General features: G+C 41.9%; 1 protein-coding gene across 2 annotated transcripts in view; it reads left to right on the top strand.

Moving 5' to 3' along the window:
* The window catches only part of MAPKBP1 (mitogen-activated protein kinase binding protein 1), an 86,232-nt gene that overhangs the window by 13,958 nt on the left and 50,095 nt on the right, over positions 1-22,179 (top strand). For both annotated transcript variants that reach the window (XM_027869944.1, XM_027869943.1), the window contains exon 3: positions 18,508-18,599. In XM_027869944.1, the coding sequence (XP_027725745.1) occupies positions 18,508-18,599 (92 nt within the window). The remainder of the gene's footprint in view (positions 1-18,507; positions 18,600-22,179) is intronic.

The following is a 22,179-nucleotide window of genomic DNA, read 5'->3' as shown; positions in this document are numbered from 1 at the left end:
GGAGGGCAGCCAAGAGAATTAAAGGCCTTAAGTTCAGATTATAGGAGGATCAGTTGAGGGAACTGGGGGTGTTTAACCTGGAGAAGACAAGGCTCAGGAGGAATGCGATAACTTTGTTCTGATGTGCAGAAGAGGGCCCTATATGATAGAATCAGGAGCAGTGAGTGAAAGTTGCAAAGAGACAATTTAGGCTTGATGTCAGGAAAAACTTCCAAACTAGTATATTTGTACCAAAGTAGAAAAGGCTTCCAGAAGGGGTGGTGGGTTCCCTCTCTCTGCAGGTCTTCAGACAGGATGGAGGAGCATTTTTCAGCCAGATGTGTTATGGTAGGGATTCCTTTTGGGTCTGGCCTGGACTAGACTAGAACCACTGAGGTCCCTTCCAGCTCTTGGTTGTGTAATTCTGTATCCTGTTTTCTGACATTCTCTGAGTGATAAAATTTCTCCCTTCACTGTAGTTAACTTTACTTTATAGAAGCCTAGGAGCAGATTGGAATAGGGTGGCAGCCAGCGTTATCCCTAAACATTAAAAAAAAAAGATTAATGTATGAGAAGAATCCATCCTTTTATAACAGAGTACTGAATAGAGATTTTGGAGATTTGCATTCTAGGCCCAACTTTGCCATTTACTAACTGAGTTCTCTCCCCACCCGAACCTCCAGACCTCTGTTTCCTTATCTGTAAAATGGGGATATTGATACCTTCCTTGACTACCTCACAAAGTTGTTGGACATTCAGATGGATGCTATATTTAAAAAGTTGTGGGATTATTTAAAAAGATGTGTGACATCAGTGAGTAGAAGATGGCTCTTGCCCTTAGAGAATATAGAATTTAGTAGGGGAAATAGGGCACATGCACAGATATCTGCAGTCCAAGGTGACAGATTATTCCTCTGCAAAGATGAGTGGAGAGGAAGAAGAGAGATTAGAGGAGGCTCTTTGAAGGTAGTTCAATCAGTATATCCACAAGTATGTATTATGTGATAGGCTCAGGAATTACAGACAAAAATGAAATAGTTCATGCCTTCAAGAAACTTATTTTCCATTGGGCAAAGACATGTGAACAGATACATCTAGGCAAAGTAAATATGAAGTAGTTTCTGGGGGAAGAACTAACAGTCTTTGAAGGCCAGGTGGGATTTTAACAGGCATCAGAGATAGTGGAGAAGAGAATTCCATTTGCAGGGACTGAGTCAGTGGTTTCCAAATTTTATATAGGTACAACTTTTTTTTAACAATAACAGCAAAAAAAGTTGTTGCCTCTCCCAATGCATTTTTCATTAAAAAATCTTTGTAAATAATTTTAGGTCTTATTATTATTCGAGGTCATTTGTCCAGCCCTTTCATTTTATAGTTGAGGGAATGGAGACTTAAGAGAAGTTAAGGGATTTGCCCAAGACCAAACAAGTGAGCAGCAGTAGGGTCTGCATTGGCATCCTGGGTGTCAGACTTTAACCTCCCCCCTGATTTCATAGGTGAAGGGGAAAACAGGAGAACAGTGGATGGTTCCAGTCTTTGTACATCAGTAAACTTGAGATTATCTTTAAATTTTTAAACTCTGTGCAGGGACAAAATAGGTACCTGAGACCTAGGAAGGGGAAAAGTCAAGGAGCTTTTGTCAGAGCCCCCAGTAGTCTGGACTGAGAACCTCTTTGATCTGAAACAGGGATAGCAAGCCTCAGGTGAGCTTCTTAGAGCAATGTCTCTCAGGGATCAGCCTCTGAGTATGCTGGGTTCATTCCCATTGCTCTTGACTGGTGGGAGACTTTCACATAGAGTGCTCGCTGCCACCATGACCCTCCCAGAGAGGGTCTTGGCCTTTTCTTTCTGTTTCAGGGAATTCTGTCTAGAGCTGAAGGAGGATATGAATGCCCTGGGCTGGGGGTAGATGGAGGTGAGGGGAGCGTCCCTTCACCCTGCCCACTCCCCCACTCACTGCCTGTTCCACTCACTTTTGTCAGCCTTTGCCACTTGAAGCACATTCATTGGCTTTGTCTCACTTTTTTTTAAGCTTGGATTTTAATTCCTTTTTTTGTTTTCATTGAAAAAGTAGATGTATCCATGTGAGAGTTATATTTTTTAAAAAATCTGATAATCTTAGCCTTTGCTTTGAGCCCCCTTGATAGTCCATAGTTTCCCCGGCCATTATTTAGATAACTAGCATGATCAAAGGTGAGAAAGGACAGAAAATGATGAGAGAGGACATTGTGTGTTTTGGAAATAGACAAGTAGTTCCATTAATACTACTGTTAGGGATATATACTCCAATAAGATAGAAGAGTCCCTTATATACAAAATAATATTTATAGCAACTTTTTGTAGTACCAAAGAGCTGGAAGGAAAGTGAGTATCCATCAATTAGGGATTGGCTGGCTGAACAAATTGTAGTATATGAATGTAATAGGTTATATGAGCTAATGAAGAATATATAATGAGTTCAGAGAAATTGGAGAAGGGCATATGTAATAGGCTGGGCATTTAGGTAGCACAGTAGATAGAGTCCTGGGCCTGGAGTCAAGAAGACTTGAATTCAAATTTGGCCTGAGACATGTACTAGCTGTGTGATCCTGTTTCCCTCTGTTTCCTCATCTGTAAAATGAACTGGAGAAGGAAATGGCAAACCACTCCAATATCTTTGCCAAGGATGCCCCAAATGGGGTCACAAAGAGTCAGATATGACTGAAATGACTGAACAACAAAATATAGTAGGTCATATTTGTCTCATGCTGGTTTGGTAAGTTAAGAAACAGGAAGAAAACAAGTCCTTCAAAGACCATCTAATAGTTAATAAAAGAAGATTTACATATAGCCACAGAATGGAAAGATACAAAATTAATTCGTTTGGACTTGTCTCTGTGGTCATTTTGGTCTGCTGTTCAGAAGCCTTAAGACTCCACTCCTCTTGGCTGCCTTTTTTCACATAAGCCACTGGGTAGCCACTAGGTAGCTATGTGGTTCAAGCAAACTTGAGTCTCCTGGGCTAGTTAAGTTTCATTGACAGTTTCAGTACCTTTTTAAGGAAAAACTAGTTGAGCCTTTAGAATATTGCTTCTACTCCATCCCATTCCTTCATGGCAAGGTTGTAAAGGTCCTCTAGAAGATCTTCCACCTCTTAAGTAGCCTTAGAGCCATTACAGAGCAGCCCTGACCCCAAGGATGCAAGAAGCTTGACATAAGCAGCACCAAATGGGGGATGGCAGGTGGGAACTCAAACAGAAAGATAGCAGCAATGTAATGGTTTCTTGAGGGAATGACCAAATATGGAAGAGAATGAAGACTAGAATCCCAAGTTTACTCCCCCCCTCTACCCTTTAGAAGGACTGAGTCCAGATAGTAATGATCTGGTCCATGTGGTGGGTGATGAGTACCAAATCCTTGCAGTTCACAGTGGGTTCCTGATGTAAAGCAGTGACAGTGAGCAAGTGAGAAGAGTAGTACCAAGAACATCAAGTCTAGGGGCAGCTAGGTGGCACAGTAGATAGAGCAGTGGCCCTGGATTCAGGAGGACCTGAGTTCAAATCCGGCCTCAGACACATAACACTTACTAGCTGTGTGACCCTGGGTAAGTCACTTAACCCTCATTGCCCCCCCCCAAAAAAAGAAAGAATGTCAGGTCTATAGGACAGTTGATGTCACTTCTGGCCTAGTCATTGATCCTGATCATGGATTAGGATCATCTTTAGTAAGATGTCTAAGGGGTTATACCCTCTCGCATATAGCCTGTTCTGTTGTCAGGAGTGATCTTAAAAATTTCCCTGTGCCACCTCCTCCCTCCCTCCACTCTCCCTTACCTGGCCCCACAATCAGGATTTCTTTCCCCTTCCTTGGGAGTCTCTACCAGGGGGCAGGTGTGTGGAAATGGAAGGAATAGTAAATCTTTGTCCCTTTGGAAGCCTCAGTTGAGGGACTGCTCTATTTCTGCTGGGGAGAGTTTCACCTTCTCTCTGTTACCAGAAAGCAAACCAGCAACGAAAGTCCACAGGCTTTGCAGACTATTCTGATTTCTTCTGTACCTGCTGGTGGGTGCATGGAAAAGTCAGTGTTTGGTGCACCTCTAAATGGGTCAGGGTCTCTTCCAGATCTGGGTTGTTGGCTCTTCTTGCTCCAGGCTCATTGCCATTTAGCAGTTCCCACAAACATGAAGCCCAGATACAGGATGAGGAAGTAGGGAAAACAAGCAGTTTCAACAAACTCCACATATTTGAGTTTCACAGTAGACCAGTTAACTCATGAATCTGTAGTTCTCCACCTCTGTTAAGAAGGGAAATGTGTGCATTTCCTTAACTTCCCCAGGGCCAATCTCGGTCATTATAATTACATAGCTTTCATGGTTCATTTGTTTTTCGTTCTTTTTACATTGTTATCACTCTATATATCGTTTTCCTCTTTCTGCTTGCTTCATCTGTCTGAGTACATATAAGTTTTGACATGCTTCTCTGAGTTTCACATCATTTCACAGTAATAGTACATTAGTGTATGGTTTGTTCAGTTACCATAATTTGTTCAACTATTTCCCAATTGATGGACATTTATTTTGTTTCTGGTTCTTTGCTACCACAAAACAGTGCTGCTATGACTATAACCTTTCTTCTTCTCTTTGGCCTACTTTGAATATATGCCTTATGATCTCTGGAGCAATGATATTTTTAGTCAGTTTTTAAACTTAATTTCTAATTGTTTTCTGGCGTGGCTGGACATTTCACAACTCCTCTATCAGTGACTCACGTGCCTGTCTTCTCCAACATTGATTTTTGTCCCCTGCAAGGGCATGAGGTGAAACCTTAGATATGTTTTTATTTGAATTTCTGTCATAAATTTGATGATTTGAACTGCTCTTTAATATGCTTAGTAATAATTTAAGTTTTTTTTTAAACTCTTTAGCATTTTGAAGAAAGTAAGTATAGGATTGCCCAATCCTCCATTCTAAGACCAGCTTTGTAAATAAATGGAGTTGGGTCTGTGTGGTGTGATTCAATGGACATTGAGTAGAATTCTTTTCTACTTCCAAAAACACTTGGTCTCCTGCCTTACTGAAATCACACTTTTAAAACTTAGTGTTGTGGAGTTAAAATGTCAATACCGTTAAGAGTAAGTTGATCAAATCATTTATAAAAGCTGATTTTGTTAAGAAGAGAAGCAGAGAGGACTTGAACGCTATTTGCTTAAAGATGGAGGAAGTGCTGTAGGATGGGGAAAAGAATGGTTTGAGGCCCCACTAAAAACAGCCTTTGGGGTTCCTGAGAGATATCTAGAAATCTTCTTTCTTCTCCCTCTTGATAGCTATAGAAAAGGAATTGATTATAAGAATAGTGCTAGGACTACTATACTGGGAGTTCTTAGGTTCCAGATTCATGGGCAGATAGAGGAAATTCTTGTCACTTCTAGGTAGCCCATTTTCTTATTTCTCTCATTTCTGTTCCAGATGGGTGCTGGCATTTATCCTACAACTTAGTCTTTTAGCTAGTTCCTCTTTCTTTTCCCCCTTGATGGTGAGGCTCCTACTTCCTTCTCTTCTCCATTTCTATACAAAATCAGATTCTTCAGCTTGTGACAATATAATATTCATTGCCATGGAAACTGCTGTCAGCAGTTCAAGTTAGTCTGGTGAGCTCCAGTATGGGCAGAGTGTGGGTGAGCTCTAACCACGTGGGGTTCCCTGTGGGCATTGAAGAACATAAGCCCTCTATACTCTCCCTTGCCTAGAAATTTCAGCCTCTCTTTAGTGGGGAGAGGAAGTACTTACCTACTGCCTTGGCCCTGCTTTAGTTGCTAAGTAAGAGTGCTTATTCCTGAATTAGGTCTTGTAGGACCATATTATTCCTGTCTTGTGTCTCCTCCTGCCATGACTCTTAAGGCCACCCTGGCTGCCCAGCTCATCACTTCCCCAGCTGTTCTTTCAGGAGCCAGAGACAAATTAGTGGCGTTAGAGCACTTGAACTCTCCTGCTTCATACTGTTGAGGTTGCTTAGGAAGTATGCCCTTGATAAAAGTACTCTTGTACTTCTGCTGTGGGCATGGGCACTTTTGAGTGAGCACTTGTTAGTATTGTGTTCTCTTCCAAATACCAGGTGCAACTGCAGTTTGATTTCTTAGAACTGGTATAAAAATGAAAGGAACTCTTTTTTTTTTTTTTTTTTTTTGCCAAACCTGGGGCTTGTCTCTTAACACAGCCATATTCCCTTGCTGTTCCCCTTCCAGTGATTTGCAAGCCTCCAACCTTTCTCTTTCTACACTGTCGTGGGCCCCTCAGGGCAATTATAACTTAATGTGGGCACCTTGAACTAGCAGCTACGCAGCTACTGTTGGCTTTGTCCCCAGCATACACATACCCCAGATCACCTCAGGGCTATGTCAGGAATCCATTGACTGGCTTTGTGCTGGGGGCAAGTGCCAGTTAGTGAGAGCTCCCCCACCCCTTTTTATTTTAGGTGAGATAGAGTGAGTTGAACAGGGTGAGCAGACAACTAGGTGCCTTAGTGCAGTGGTATCAAATTAAAATAGAAACAGATCCCTGCTGGCCACATATTGACTTAAGAAAACCACAAATTAACATTATGTTGCATAATTTCCCAAATTTGGCTCATTTGCAGAGTTTTGCATTAGTTTGACACCTCTGGCTTCGCAAATAGAGAGCATCATTTGAAGTCAGGAAGATTTGAGTTCAGATCCCACTTCTGACATTTACTAGCTGTGTTGACCCCTCACTTCTTTGGACCTCTGAGAGAGTTGAACTCAGTGGCCTCTGAGATACCTTCTACCTTTAAGTCTGTAATCCAGTGATTGGATTGCGTTCTGCATCACAGGTCTCATTATTTTTTCTTTCCCCTCCAAACCCATCCCTCTTCCAGACTTTCTTATTACTGTTGGGAGCATCATCATCTTTGCAGTCACCAAGTTTATGACCTTCACGTGATCCTGTACTTCTCCCTTGCACTGAACCTTGCATCTCTGTCCTTTTCTCTCCATTTACATGGCCACCATCCTAGTTCAGGCCCTCATAACCTCTCCTGGACTTTTATAATAGCCTCTTAATTTGTCTCTCTGACTCAGGTCTTAACAATCTATATCCACACAGCTGCCAAAGTAGATTTTCTTAAGTTCAGAGTCTGGAACTTTGACTTTAGGTCAAATGTTATTTTATCTTTATCTCATCCTTTATTAATTTGCATTTTGGCTTTATAATATATATAATAACATAGTCACATGTGTATATTATTTATAAATAAATAAATATATAATGACGGTTAACATTTATATAATTCTTTAAGGTTTGCAAAGTGCTTTTACAAAGATATAATTTTATCCTCATAACAACCCTGAGAGGTAGGTACTATTATTATCCTCATTTTATGGATGATGAAACTGAGGCAGACGGTGCTTAAAGTGTTCCCTGGGACCACTCAGCTAGTAAGTGTCTGAAGCTGTATTTGAACTTAAGTCTTCCTCACTACTGGTCCGGTGCTGTGTCCACTGTGCCAACTAGCTGCATGCTCTTGGGGGTGCATGCTCAAAAGTTTTGATTTATAGAGGTGTGATCAAAAGTTTGGAAACCACTGATCTAGATGCTCTCTAAATTTGTCTTTTGGAGAAGCTGAAGACATTCTAATCTTCCTAGCAGAGGAGACTGACTCAGTCAGATACTTGGACTGTAGAATGGAGAACCTGATATTTGTCTTGTTTGGAATTATTTGTGTCAGAGTTCTTGTACTATAAAGACAGAAAAACTATCAATTGGTGAAACCAGGCAGAGTTTTTAGAGTGAGGAGACATGGTTCTTTCTGATGTGTCAATGCATATTTTATCCACCTTCATTGCCTCTGGCCCTGGAAATTAGGGCTATTATCTAGCAGCTTGTGTGGATCTCTCTAAAGAACAGAAGTTAGTGAGTATACCAAGTCTAATGTAGAAACCTCTGACAGTCCCTGATCTGTGTGAGGGAATTAAGAGCAGTATGTGCGGGAGAAAGGCCTAGTTATTCTTGACCTGAGGAAAGGGAGGGTAAGGAAAAGTGAGTTCTGCCTTGGGCAGGTCTCAGACATGTTTGTGTGCAGAAATAGCCAACCCATGGTTTGGCTGATGATGATTTATATCTCAGGTATTTATAACTTGGTTTTGGGGGGGCTCAGAAGTGGAGGGAGGAGGAAAGGGGATGCTGGTATTCTCATTGCAGCCATTGCAGAGGATACCTCCCACCAGCTGCTGGGATTTCCTCACTCTTGTTGATGTATATGAACTCCGGAGGTCATCCAGTCTTAGGTGACCCTGGCCTTTTGTGGGCTTTGACTATTTACTAAGTCTTAGGGGAGGAACTGCTTCCATAATACTACAGTTTTCTTCTGTGACCCCTTATGCAGTGTGAGGGAAGCAGTTTGGTTTTCAGGCAAGACTTTAGTGTTTCCTCTTTACATTGCCTTGACTGTTGGAATAACTGAGGGATTAGGGGACCAGAAAGTCATTGCTGAGAATTTTTTCTTGGCTCATGTTTAGGAATCTATAGGCAGGTCTTGGGATCTCTTGAAGCCATAGGACCAACTTTATTTGGAATATCTCATGTGTTTGAACTCTGAAGATATGAAGATCTTTATTTACTCTTTTGGCTTCCTTGATATCTCTACAGGGTTTGGCTCTGTTGCCCATCCATCCTCACCTTTTCTTACTTTCTTTTTTATGACATTAGCTATCCTGGTTGTCACCCTAATTTTGAGCACTTTGTTTCTTATACTGACTCCTTTTGTTCTTCCTATCCCCCAAATGTAGTTTACCAAGGTCCTATCCTTGCCCCTCTTTTTCTCTCTTCACCCTATTTCACCTAACTAGTTGAGCTAATCTTGATTTCAACTATCACCTTAATGTGGATGATTCAGATTTCTGTCTGTAGCTCTGACTTCCCTTGTAAACTCCAATCCCACAGTTTCAACTGCATGCTAATAGATTGATCTGAATGCACCAATACTTCAGACTCAGTATCTTCCCCACAAAACCATCTCTTACTTCCGACTTCCTTTTACTCCCAGCACTACTATTCTTCTGTTACCTGGGCTAAAACCCAATTCCCTACTCTTCCCCCAATCCACTCAGGCCCCAAGTTCTTTCCATTGCACCTCCATGTCTCTTGCATCTTGTCCCTTCTTTTTCTTCCATTCTGTCTTCTGTGACCTCATTTTTTCCGGATTGGCTTGCTGCAGTAACCACTAACTAAACTTATCTCCTTGTCTCCAGTGTTTTCCCACTTTAATTATTTTGTTTTTGTTTAGTCCATACTTGTGATTTTGTTGATGTAGGACACTGAAAGATTAGGTGACTTGACCATGGTCACATAGCTAGAATGTCAGATGGAGACTGGAGCCTAGTTTTTCCTGACACAAGGTCAGTCGTCTCTCTACTACATCATGTTGTTTCTCCCCAGATTAATTTTCCTGAAACACAGGCCTGCCCATGTCACTTTTTTGCTCAACAGCCTGCTGGTTCTCCTTTGCCTACAAGGTGAAATTCAAATCCCTCCATCAGGAATTGGAGGTCCCCCACAGTTGAGCCCCATTTTGGCTTCAGTCTGATGGTGAATTATCTCTCTTTGCCCCAGCCAGATGCCATTGCTCTCTGTGCCCAAACGTTCTCTGTTTCCTACACATGCCCTGTACTTTCTTACCTTTTGCCTTTGCTTCATGCCACTCCTTCATCTTGGAATCCAGTCTTGCTTCATTTATCTGTTAGTCTTAACCATCCTTAAAAGCCTGGCCCAAAATCTACCTTCTCCTCCAAGCCTTCCGTCATCAGGTATGAGTGAGTCTTTACTTCATAGAACCCCTAGGGCACTTTAGACATTTCTTTAAAAAAAAAAAATCCTCCCTTGTTAGAAAGCAAAACACACACACACACACAGACTTAACACATTCACAGCATGTGTAGCAATTGTCGTTTGTGTAGTCCTAACCTTTCTACTGAGAGGAAAGGAGATATATTTCATCAGCTGTTCTTTGGAACCAGTAATGTTTATTTCTTTTCATTTTGGTTCAACTGTCTCTTAGTGTTCTTTTTATTGACATTATTGTAGTCATTGTATATAATTTTCTAGCTCTGCTTTCTTCAATCTGTATTCAGTATATCCAAGTCTAATCATGTTCTTCTGGATTCTTCATATCTGTTCTTTATTATGGTATAATAATATTCCATTACATTCGTATACCAGGATTTGTTTAGACATTTCCCCAGTAGATGGTTACCCACTTTGTTTCTAGGTTTTTCTGCCAAAAAAGGTGCTACTATGGATATTGAGTATGCATGAGGGCTTTCTTTCGGTCTTTGAACTCATATCCCCAGTACTTGGTTCCTTTGTGCCTCTCTAGTGGCTTATATTACATATTACTTTGATTATAATAATTTATGTGCCTTAGCTGTCCTACTACATGATAAGTTCTTTGAGGGCAGAAGCCAAGTTTCAGATCCATCTTTTTATCCCTGTATTACAGTGCCCTGTACATATTGGGTAGGTGTTCAATAAATATGTGAATGAATGCCCCTTCTTTTTTTACCTCTAGCTGCTTGTTTTTCCCCTCATTCCTCTTCAGCTAGGGCCTACACAGCCTTTATATTTTTAATGCATAGTTCACGAAGTGTTCCAAAGTGCACTTTGGGATATACATTGGGAATTTGGACTGTTTTGAAAATATTTTGTTATATCATTAGGGGATGGGAGGATTTTTCTCCTTTCCCACTCTTAATGACACACTGCTAGGACGTGTAAAGAATCTGTCCAATTTATATTGTGTGAAGGCTGTTGGCATCACCATCTTATGCTTGTAGCAATTCTTCTGTCCAGCACCTACATTGCAGAAGGAAAGATGACACCCGTTTCAGTGTGAGTGTAGTCTTTCCCCCATCACAGTGCAGTACACCTACAAAAGCACAGGCTGTGCATGCTTTGTTGTTTCCCATAATGTTGAGCTCAGCCCTGGATATAAGGGACATCATTATGGGGCATAAAGTGGCTCATTTCTCAGTTTTGAGTCTCTGCTTCTGCAGTGAATACTGTTGGTAGAATTAAAAAAAAAACAACAAACCAAAACAAAACCAGCAAAACACTTGGCTGCCTGCAGCACCTGATCTCCATGGCCTTCCATGCTATTAATTGCATTTGCCCCTCAGGCTGATTTCTTTTGGTGGGAGCTGCGTTTCAAGGAGTATGATAGAAGAGTATTTGTGCCTGGAGTTTCATTCAGACATCGGCTTTTAGGCCTGGACTTAGATTAGCAGACTTTCTTCATGTATTTCCACTTGTGCCCTTCCTGGTTTCAGTTCCCCTCACCCCTGAAACTGTTCTTTTAATTAATTCATTCAACAATTATTTATTAAGTGCATATTATGTACCAGGCACTGCGGTAGGTACTCGGCTACAAAGACAAAAATGAAACAAGCCTGGTTCCCGAGGAGCTTACATTCCATTGGGGGTGAGGAGAGGAGGGAGGATAATGTACACAGAAAAATAAGTATAGAATATATACAAAGTGGACACAGATATTTTGGGGGGGTGGGCATGAGCTACTAGGGGCATTCAGGATAGGGTCCCTGTAGATGGCGGCATATCATGTAATCTTTGAAGGAAGCTAGCATTTCTATGAGGTGAATGGAACATATATTCTAGGCATTGGGTCATATCCTTAGCAGAAGTGCAGAGTTGTACAAAGATCCTTGTATTCACTCTAGCTCTTTTCTGTCCTGCCCCTTGTGCCCCATCTTCCACACTGGACATCATGCCTGAGAGGAGCTAAGCCACTACTAGGCTCTGTACTACCTAGGACCGTGAGTCCTCATCTTAATCCTGGCCCAGCAGAAAGGTATTCTCTCCCATTCCTCTCCCTTTCTGCCTCTAGCTTGGAGAACTGTAATAATCAAATCAACAGCACCTTTGTCTCTAGAATGGGAGTGTCAGTGCATTGCAGTTTTGTTCCACTTACCAAACTCTCTTCCTTGGCCAGTTTTCTCCCCCATTAGAATAGAAATTCTTTGAGAATAAAGTCAGTCGTTGCTTTTGTATTTGTTTCTTCTGCACTTAGCCTAAAGCTTAGCATTTAGGCGCTTAATTAATACTTTTTATTTATTCGTTCATGGGCAGCAATAAGTAAGTAGGTCATGAGTCATAGATTGCATGAAGGAGTGAACTTAGAATGAGTGGATTGGAACCAGATTGTGGAAGGCTTTAAATTTTACGCAGAGGTGCCTGTATTTTATCCTAAAGGCAAACGGGGGGGCCACTGAGCAGGGATGAGACATGGACTGGTGCTGTAGGAATGTCAGTTTGACAGTCCTGTTGAGGGTAGATTGGAAATGGGAAAGAGTGGATGCAGGGAGACCACAGAGAGCTGTTGTAGTATTTCAGCAAAGTGGTGATGAGGGGGTATGGGCTAGCATGGTTGTGGTGGGAGTGGAGAAGAGATGAAGTGATGAGACTAGGAAACTGATCGAGAGTGAAGAGTCAAGGATGACTCCTAAACTGCAGACCTGGGTGAGTGGAAGAACGTTGGTGCTCTGGACAGCTGGTTGGCTCAGTGGATTAGAACACTGGGCCTGGAGTCAGGAAGACCTGAGTTGAAATCAGGCCTAAGCACTTACTAATTGTGTGGCTCTTGGCAAGGCACTTAACTTCCCAAAGTCGCAGTTTCCTTAACTGCAAAATGAGAATAATAGTAGTACCTATCTCCAGGGGTGGTTTTGAGGATCAAATTTGTAAAGCCTTAGCACATAGTGGCTAATAAATGCTTGTTTCCTCCTTTACCTCCCCACTCTTGACAGAAATAGGCAAGTTAGGAGGTGTGTAGCTTTAGGGAGAAAGCTTTATTGAGCTATGGTTTGGACACGTGGAGTTGGGGGTGCTTATGATGAGATGTCCGGCAGATAGTTGAAGATTCAAGACTGGAGCTCAAGAGAGAGATGAAGACTGGGTGTATTAGGTTTGGGAATCATCTGCATAAAGATGATAGCTGAATAGATGAGAACTAATTATATCATCCTGAGAGAATGGTTCATCATCCTGGGGGCTTAGGACAAAGCCCCTGGTGAATACCCACAGGAAAGCGGCATCATTTGCATGATGATTCTGATGAGACAGAAAAGGGCAAAGCCTTGGTCTAACAGCTAGGAAGAAGAAAGCCAGCCTGATCAGTATAATGGAAACCAAGGGAAGAGAAAATATCCTGGGCTGGTCGGTAGTGTTGGGTGCTGCAGAGAGGTTAAGAAGGATGAGGACTGAGAAAAAGGCCATTGCTGATTTTGAAGAGAGTCATTTCAGTTGAATGGGTTTGGGGAGGAGGGGAGGAAGACAGAATCCAGATTTCAAGGTTTTGAAATAGGAAGCAAGAACCAGCACTTAGCACAGTGCCTGGCACGTACTAAGTGCTTAATAAATACTTGTTGACTGGCAAAGTGGAGCAACTAGGACCATATAGACAGATGTTTCTAGGATTTTGGATGTGAAATCAAGATGTAGAATGCTAATTTGAGGGAATGCTAGGAAACAAGGAAACAATGTTGGAAATCTTGTGATCTTTTGAAGGTAGCAGGGAAGGAACCAGTGGGTAGGAGAGGTGTGGGGACTAATGCAGTCAAAGGGCCACACATACGGACCTAGAGGGCCACACATAAGGACCTAGAGGGCCACACGTGGCCTCAAGAATGCAGATTCCTCACCTCTGGCTAAGGGTTAAGTGAGAAGAGAAGAGCACAAAGATGAAAGCTGCAGGAGACAGCATGAGATCAAAGACACAAATCTAGGGGGTGGTATTGGCAAGGAGCACCAACCAACTCTTCCTCCTAGAATGGAGCAAAGAAGGAGGGAATGGGGAATGGTGTTGAGGGTTTTTGAATTGTAAAGTCAAGGAGGAGAGGGAACCTATGACCCAAAGCCTCCGCTTTTCCAGTGAAGTTTGTGGCAAGTTATTCAGTCGAAAGGAAGGGGAGAGGTGGTGGTGGCTTCATTTGGAGTAGTTGTTTTGAGGAGTTGGGATAGTCAGTCAGCGAAGAGTAAACAAAGGTATTGTAGTGCTTTGGTAAAGGCCCAGTTGAGGCTGCAGAACATTAATTCATAGTGGACCCAGTCATTGAGATTGTACAACTTACTCCATCAGTGCTCAGCAGCCCTGGACTGTAGAACTCAGATAATGAGGACTAATACAGGGTTGGATTTGGGAAAGGGAGTAAGTGACAGTAAGAAAGCGGGCAGGCATTCAAGAGTAAGTATTGGTATAGGCTCTTAAGCAGGTTCCTTCTTATACTTGGAACAACATTTCTTGCAGCATTATGTGAATGGTCTTGTACTTCTGTTACTTTGTGTGTACTTAATTAAGAGCGAAAGTACAAGTCATAAATTTACTAATTGTTCTCTATACTGCCATTGCTGACTGGGTGAATTCTGATGGAGTAGCTTGAATAATCAGAAGTAAGGGAAGGATAGTGAAGTATAGAATTATTAAGCCACTGCCTTTCTACTCACAGCCAGTTTGGGTTTCTGTGTAGTGCTTAGCCAGTCTCTAATGTTTCTGTGTAGTGCTTTACACAATAATGGACAGAATCTGAGTAGGCACTGAGCAGCTGGCAGGGATTTTGGTAGGGAGGGCTTATTTCTTTTTTTTTTTTGGGAGGGCTTATTTCTTTGAGAACCTGGGCCTCTTGGCTCAAAGTTGGGTCCAAAAAAACCCATTTCATCCGACTATGGTGACCCAGGTCTCTGTTTTTCACTCATGTGGAATCTTGTAGAGCAGAAAAAAAAATTGGGGGGTGGGAGTGGGGCACAGTGCTTGCTGCCTTTCTGTGGTTAGGCTCCATCTAAGTCCTTTTATAAAGGACGTGTACTGTCCACCTGCTTGTGAGTTCTGGAAAGCAAAGGGACTTTTAGGTCTTTCTCTCTAGGTTTCTTGCTGAGAGGTTTCTTCACTTGGCTTTCTTTGCTTGCCTTGATGCTCTCCTGGGTGCCTTGATAAGAAGAGTAGGAGTGATCAAATGTTGGTACTGTGCTTGGGAGGAGCTGTAGTTCCATCCGGGCTCAAAACCTTCTTGTAGATAAACTTTCTGAATCTACTGAAGCTATCAACCACTGGTAAAGAGGAACTGTGCTACTTCTACCAAGGGGTGGTGATAGGGACTACTGAAGCCTGGGCCTTGAGGCCCCATAGAGCATTGAGATTGAGCTGGAGCTGGAGCCCCAGGACATCAGCTGCTCCAAAAGTGGAGTCTGACCCCGAACCTCCCTGCAAACAGGAAGCTGGTTTGAGTTAAGAACATAAAATAAAAAGCAGCTGATGCTTCTGAATTTGGTTTCCCTACCCTCCCCCCTCCATACCGCCAAGGGAAATAACTCTGCTTTCCTTTCCCCTCATAAAGGCCAGCCAGAAATCCAGAGAAACAAAAAAATAAACTCTGCAAACCCTTTGAAAATGAACCAGGCTCCTGCCTACTAGGGCTTTCCCAGTCAGAAGTATGGTCCACTATCCCCAAGCTATGGGAAGGAAAATGACTAAGTCTGTAGGGCTTCTGCCACTCCCTTTTGCTTTTTGGAAGAGGTTGTAGTGTTCTTTAGACCTAAATAATTCCAGGGTCCTCTTTTTCCTTTCAAAGACCTTGAAGAAGTTTGGATTTGGAGTGCTAGCCAACAAATCCAAAATAGTTATAAAATTATTTCCAGATTGAAATGCATCCCTGGGCCCACCAAAATCTTGTCAGAGGGTAGGATGCCTCAGAACCAACACTGCGCCTTTCCTTAATCCAGTCTCATGAAAGCCCTGAACTGTATAGGGTTGCAGCTAAAGAGCCTTGTTTGTTCAGTTGTGTTCAAATCTTCATGACCCCATTTGGGGTTTTCTTGGCAAAGATACTGGAGTGATTTGTCATTTCCTTCTCTAGCTCATTTTACAGATGAGGAAAATGAGGGGGAAAGGGTTAAGTGACTTGCTCGGAGTCACACAGCTAGTAAGTCTGTGGAGCCAGATTTGAACTCATGCAGATGAGTCTTCCTGACTCTAGGCAGAGCCCTCCATCCACTGTGCCAACTAGCTGGGATGGACTAACTTAAATTGAATTCAAGAGATATAGTAAAAAACAGGGATGGGGAATTGGCAGCCTCAAGGATTTGTTCTGTGAAGTTTGGATTCACAGTCAAAAGGCCTCACCCAAAGACCTAGAAGGCCACAGGTTCCCCGCCCCTAGTCAAAACAATAGGTCCGTGTTTGTTCTGGTAATCCCCAGAAATGGTTATTTTCAATTATTATTATCATTATTCAAATTCTTACTACATATTTCCACTGGAAATATGAAACTTATATTTTACATAATTCTAACTTCAAATTTGAATTGAATACATGTGGCCATTTCAGGGGTAATTCATTATTACACTAATTGGGGCCTAATTGTATCTTCCCTGTAACAGAAGACTGGTGTAGTAGGAAATCTCAAGTGTGGCTTTATGTGTGGTTGTTCTGGGCTTAGTGCCTGAGGGAAGAGTTTGCCATTCTTCCAGAGTGGGGAGGTTAGGCAGGGGTCAGGTAGGCCAACCACAGCCTGTGGGCCCAGCAAGCTAAGAATGATTTTTACATTTATAAATAAAATTTTACTGTATTTTAAAGTGTAAAAACTATTCTTCTCTTACAGGTTTACGTAACACAGGTCTTGTAATGTGCTAACCCTTAGGTTAGAGGAATAGAACCACAACATTAGATGAATTTCCTCATTGATTTACCCATGTATTTTGGGCTCTCTGGACAATACCTTATTTGAGAGAGGGGCAGAATGAGAAGTAACCAGGGTTTGAAATAATGCTTGGCATAGGTTCATTTCGTAGGGGGAAACTACCAAGAATGGTTTGGAAAAAACCACGGTTGGTTTATCCCACTAATGGATGTCAGTTCCTTATTTAGGCCATGTAATGGCTAGTGCCTCTAAACCTGCCAGATTGGCATTGAAGTCTCCTACCTAAATCCCAAAGTGTCTCTCAGTACCTGCCAGATGGGTATTAGAGTCCCCTACTTAAAGCACTTGTTGCCAAAAAACATAAATTGGCTAGTATTCTGGCTTACAGTCTATGGAAACTCAAAAACTCCTCCAAGGACCTCTTTACTGTGTGATTTTGGACTGAAACAGTTTTGGGGGATTTATTCTGGTATTATATGTTTAGTACAGAGAGTGTGTTCCTAATACACATTATGTCTATTCTGAGATTCAAATCAAGTTCTAGTCAATACTATTAGAATTTCTAGATCCGGGCAGATCACTGGGGGAAGAAACATCCTGGATGCCCTGATGCCCTCTGATATTCTCTGGGGCTTGGGAAGAAACCCTGTGGTCATGAGGCACGGCTCTCCCTTCCCTTTGTGGTTCAAAACTACAGTCTTTGATTTGGGAGTTTTTATAGTACGATGCATCCTAATCCTTTAGCACTGCCATTCTGAAACCCCACATCTTGGAGAATGGATGCCGAGCAGCTAAATACTCCTCTCTGTCACATCTCTGTTAGGTTGAGTGAAGCAGAGAGCATTACTGAGCTAGAATAAGGCAGGCGGGTGGATGGACAAGGGCACCTTGTGGGTTGGAGACATAAGCGAGAGAAACTTTAGGCATTGAACATGTGATTGTGTGGCAGGAAGATAGTAGCCTAATTGATTGTAGCTATAGTTACTGCTTATTTGAGAGATGACCTGATGATTTGGGGAAAACTGTGGGAATAATAGTGATTGCTATGTTTTGCCTGTGTTTCTTGGGATCTTAATTAAAGCATTTGACATATTTTTTTCCTGCTATCTTCTTGAGAGGAACATGGATGTATTAGCTTAATAATAATAATTAGTGTAACTGAGCACTAGTGTCTAACAAAACACACTATTAGGTAGGCTCTGTTTCTATCTCCTGGGCTTATATTGTGTCCTGGACTGATAGATTTGTGGAGTTTAGAGCCCTCTTAATAAGGGAATGATGGAATGAAGAGATGTGAATGTTAGAATTTACCAAATCCAGATAGCCTTCTAGTTCTTGGGCATTCTTTTCCTTGGGTTATAGGTGAGGACATGAGACACCGAAACAGAGGCTTACCTCCTAGTAGGATAGTGTAGAGATTAGGAATCTAGTTTGTCATTTTGTCCTGTAGAAACTAACCCTGGGTCAGGCTACCCACTTGTCCTTCCACAGTTGTGAGTTGTGAATGAAATCTAACTTGTATACTCTTTCCTGGGGGAGTTGGCAGACTTAAGCCCTCTTAAAAGGTAAGCACTGCCTCGAAGTTCATTTCTGGGTGACCAAGAAACTCAGCAGAACTTCTGTTCAGGCTTTTTTTCTACAGAAAATTAGAGAAGCCAGTTGATTTGTAGACCCCCAGAAGAGACCAGTCATGGTTGCTGGCTAGTTTTGAAATCAACTAGCACTGCAGAGTATGGCCAAGTTCATTTCCAATACACAACTCTTAAGCCCCATGTTTCTGTTCTTAGTCGGTTAACATATCTCTTCCTTGTCTCATCGTTGTATTTCCTGGATCAGGTAACCTTGGAGAAGGTGCTGGGAATAACAGTGTCTGGAGGCAGAGGACTGGCTTGTGACCCCCGCTCAGGTCTGGTTGCATACCCAGCTGGGTAAGTCTCTGGGAAGGGGATCCAATAGCAAGGGAATTTCCAGCTATAGAACTAGAAGTCAGTTGAGAGTAGGCATAGGAGTCTTGGTTTTTTAGGGGGAAGGAGTTACCAAGTTGTAGGAGAGGTATATTCAATTTAAGACCTTCATTTGACATTTTTATAGAATTGATATAAGGGCAGGTGCAGATAAAAGTATGGTTGATGGGCAGAGGTGGGGAAAGGAACGGGTATTCTCTTTTTCACATTCCACAATATACAGAATTTCTCAGCCCATCTTCTGGAACCAAATCCATGCCACTTTGAGAGGTGTCAGTGGTAGGGAAAGAAAGCAGAATGAGCTGTGCATGTTCTTCCCCATCTCACTGCCTTTTTCCTCTTCATCAGAAGACCTGTGTATGTGGTACTAGTGCTTCTTCCTTAACACAGGATCCTCAGGGATTTTATAGTACATTCACATTGGTACCCAGACAACAGATGTGAACAGTTGCTGTAGCCTTTCTTTTAAATGTATTAACAGGTGCATGATTTGCTAGGTTTGCTCGAGCTCTTTGTGTAGCTATGTCTGCTCTCAAGATTCATTTCTTTCCTGTGCTGTCCATCCATCAGACACTCGAGCAGTAGAAACCCCAAAATAAAGAGGGCTTGTTCTGTGGCAGGGTACTGAAGTGTGCTTCTCAGTCTCTCTCTTCTCAGCTAGTCCTCCTTTCTCTAGTGTAAAGATCTGTGTGAGCTGCTATAGCTGTCTCTGAAGAAAGAGATAAGTAAGTCTCTTCATCCTTCAGAAATAGTGACAGATGACCTTTGGAGTTGGAGGATCTCCCTCTGGGATACCTCATGAGGATTACACTCGGGACTTTTTGTATTTGAGAAGTCTGGTTCCTTTTTGTCTCTATTATTGCTTGAGGTGTAAGGCAGGCAGGAAGAGCCATTTTCATAAGTTCTGTGTCCTTGGAGTGTGGGGAGTCCTGCTCTACCTTCTCTTGCCTGCACTATTCCAAGGCCTTATGCCTTGAAGGGTGTTTGTGTACCATTGGGGCCCCAGGAGAATTACAAGTGACATCATCCTTCCATGAGGAGTATAAGGAACGCAGGGTACCCTAATGTGGCCACCCAACATTTACCTGAGAATGTTTAATATGAGTCAGCTCTGGGCAGTGTCCTTGGCTTACACTTTGGCCTGTTGTCTTCCTAGAGTTTAAAGCTGCTCCTTCTAAATGCCCTCTTACTATGGGTAACTTTAGTAATATTTTAAGCTGGATTTGATTTTCAGCCCTCTGACCCATCATTCTTCCTGATCTATTGGGCTGTATAGAGGGTACCAAACTCTGTCTGCCTGAACAGGCTGTTTCTCTCTCCCTTTTATTTTTCCCCTGATGATTCTAACCCGTTCTCCCTCTTGCTTCCATTGCATTTATTCCTGTAGAAGCTAGCTCAGGTATCCTAGAAACAAGAAGAGAAACAAAGCATAGTAAATCCTCCCAGAGGCCAAGAAGCAAATATCAAACTAAAACAAAATTTGCTAAAAGGAAATGAAACAGCACAAGGAGTTAGAGATTGGAGGAAAGAGATATAAAGCAATCAGAAGTAGGTTTAGGCTCATTGTTAGGCTACTTTATATGGCTGTTATCTCATTTTTAAAAAATTGTTTGGAGACTTAGTTGCATTGGTTTTTGGTACTCCTCTGGTATTTCCTTATTGCGTTGACTTTTCTGTAGCAAACTTACTCCCTCATTGTCATACTCTGTGCCCTCCTTGTTCATGGAGACCAGGGTAGTGATCATGTGTCTTCTCTGAGTTCAGTTCAACAAGTTGGATTTCTACAATCTTCTTAGGCCCAAATCAGTTTCCCCTTTTCCTAATTGACTGGATTCACAGAATTCAGAAGCTTTGGAATTTAGTATAGAGCCTATTGTTCTCTATTGCCATTACATTTTTAGAATGAATTTTCTTGTTCCTCACACTTGATAATGGTAGGGCTTGAGGTTAGATCGAGGCTCTTATGAATGAACTTTCTCCTAGAAGTAGCTACATTTCTGAAGGGACTGGAAGAGGTCCCAGGAAAGAAGATAGTATGAGCCAGCATACAGTAGACTTCCAAATTATGTATATGGCAGGTCTTTGAAAGTTTTTATGTATCTTCAATAATTCATCACTTCTTGATTCTGAACTAAGCTATATTATGTACCTCTGAGAATGCTAACACTGTAACTGAGTGTTATCACATCATTGGAGATCAGGCTCACTATGTGAGGTGTGAAGACAGAAAATCTCCCTTTTTGGTATTTGGCTCCTCTTTGATCTGTAGAACACAAAGAGATAAACACTTTCTCTTTCCTATGGGGTGAGAGAGAGAGTATTGCTAGAATAGTGCATAACTGGGTGTCAAAGCTTAAGGAGTTTTGTGTCCTGTTTAAAGTTGCTATGTCATTGTAGTTACAGGAATCATAAATACTTGGATTGTAACTGCCTTCCTTCCTGGCTTCTTGAAGGCTAGATACTTGCAGCAAAGATCTCATAACATTGATTCCCCGAGTGCTGGACTGAAGAAAGGCTGCAGCTTTCTGTTCCCATCCCCAATAACGACTCTTATAAATTTGTGGCTTATAGAGGTCAGTATGGCAAGAGCAAAGATTAGAAATGGATGAACTCCATTAAGTTAGATTTAAAGGGCAAAGAATAGAAGAAATTGGTAGGGAATGGGAGTGGTGTTTCTGAGAATTCCAACCTTAGTGCTTAGGTTTATCTTGGGCCTTAGAAGAGAGGAGGAGAAAATGCATTTGAATTACTTATCTGTGAACAGATTGTGTTACCCCTGAAGAATAGAATGTAAGCTCCTTGAGGGCTCAGAGTGTTCAACATTTTGTTTGTCTTCTTTACTCCCCCCCTTTAAAAAAATTCTGTACTTAAATATTATCTAAAATGAACATTTCCTTATATACAATAGAACAGAAAGAAAATTGTGCACAAATGCAGATTTCTATTATGTATAACTTGCTTTTTTGTTAAGTATATAATTAAAATGCAGATTTCAAAGCTGTCTTGCTTGTTTGGGATTCCTTCTGTTCAATCCATTTCAAAAACATGTTTGTGACCCTCTTTTTTCTTTTTGGCAAGCCTATTCTTAGCTCCCCTTTCTCTATACAGCCCTTCCCCTCCTTGCTTTGAGAAAAAAGGAGAAAAAACCTTTTTGAACAAATATAGATAGTCAAGCAAAACAGATTTTCCTATTAGCTATGTCTGAAAATGTATGTTTCATTCTTCAACTTGCACCCATTACACCCTCTGTTAGTACGTAGCTAGTGTGTTTCATTACTGATGCTGTAGAATCAAGAAAGGCTTTTTGCAGGAGGTAGCACTTGAGCTGAGCTTTGAAGGGAAGAAGGGGCATTTCAGGTATGGGGGGACAGCCTGTGCAAAGATGGAGTACTGTATACAGGCCAGTAGTAAGTAGACCAGTTTGTGTAGAGCATAGAGTGTATAAGGGAGAGTAATTTGTAACATCTGGAAAGAAAGACTGGATGTTATTTTGCCATAAAACATGTTGAAAGAGATGGATTCAAGGGGCAGCTAGCTGGTACAG

Source organism: Vombatus ursinus, unplaced genomic scaffold, assembly GCF_900497805.2.
Source record: "Vombatus ursinus unplaced genomic scaffold, bare-nosed wombat genome assembly UNPS02014794.1, whole genome shotgun sequence".
Classification (NCBI taxonomy): Eukaryota; Metazoa; Chordata; class Mammalia; order Diprotodontia; family Vombatidae; genus Vombatus; species Vombatus ursinus.
Note: the sequence above shows the minus strand (reverse complement) of the source record. Positions and strands in the feature narration are given on the sequence as shown.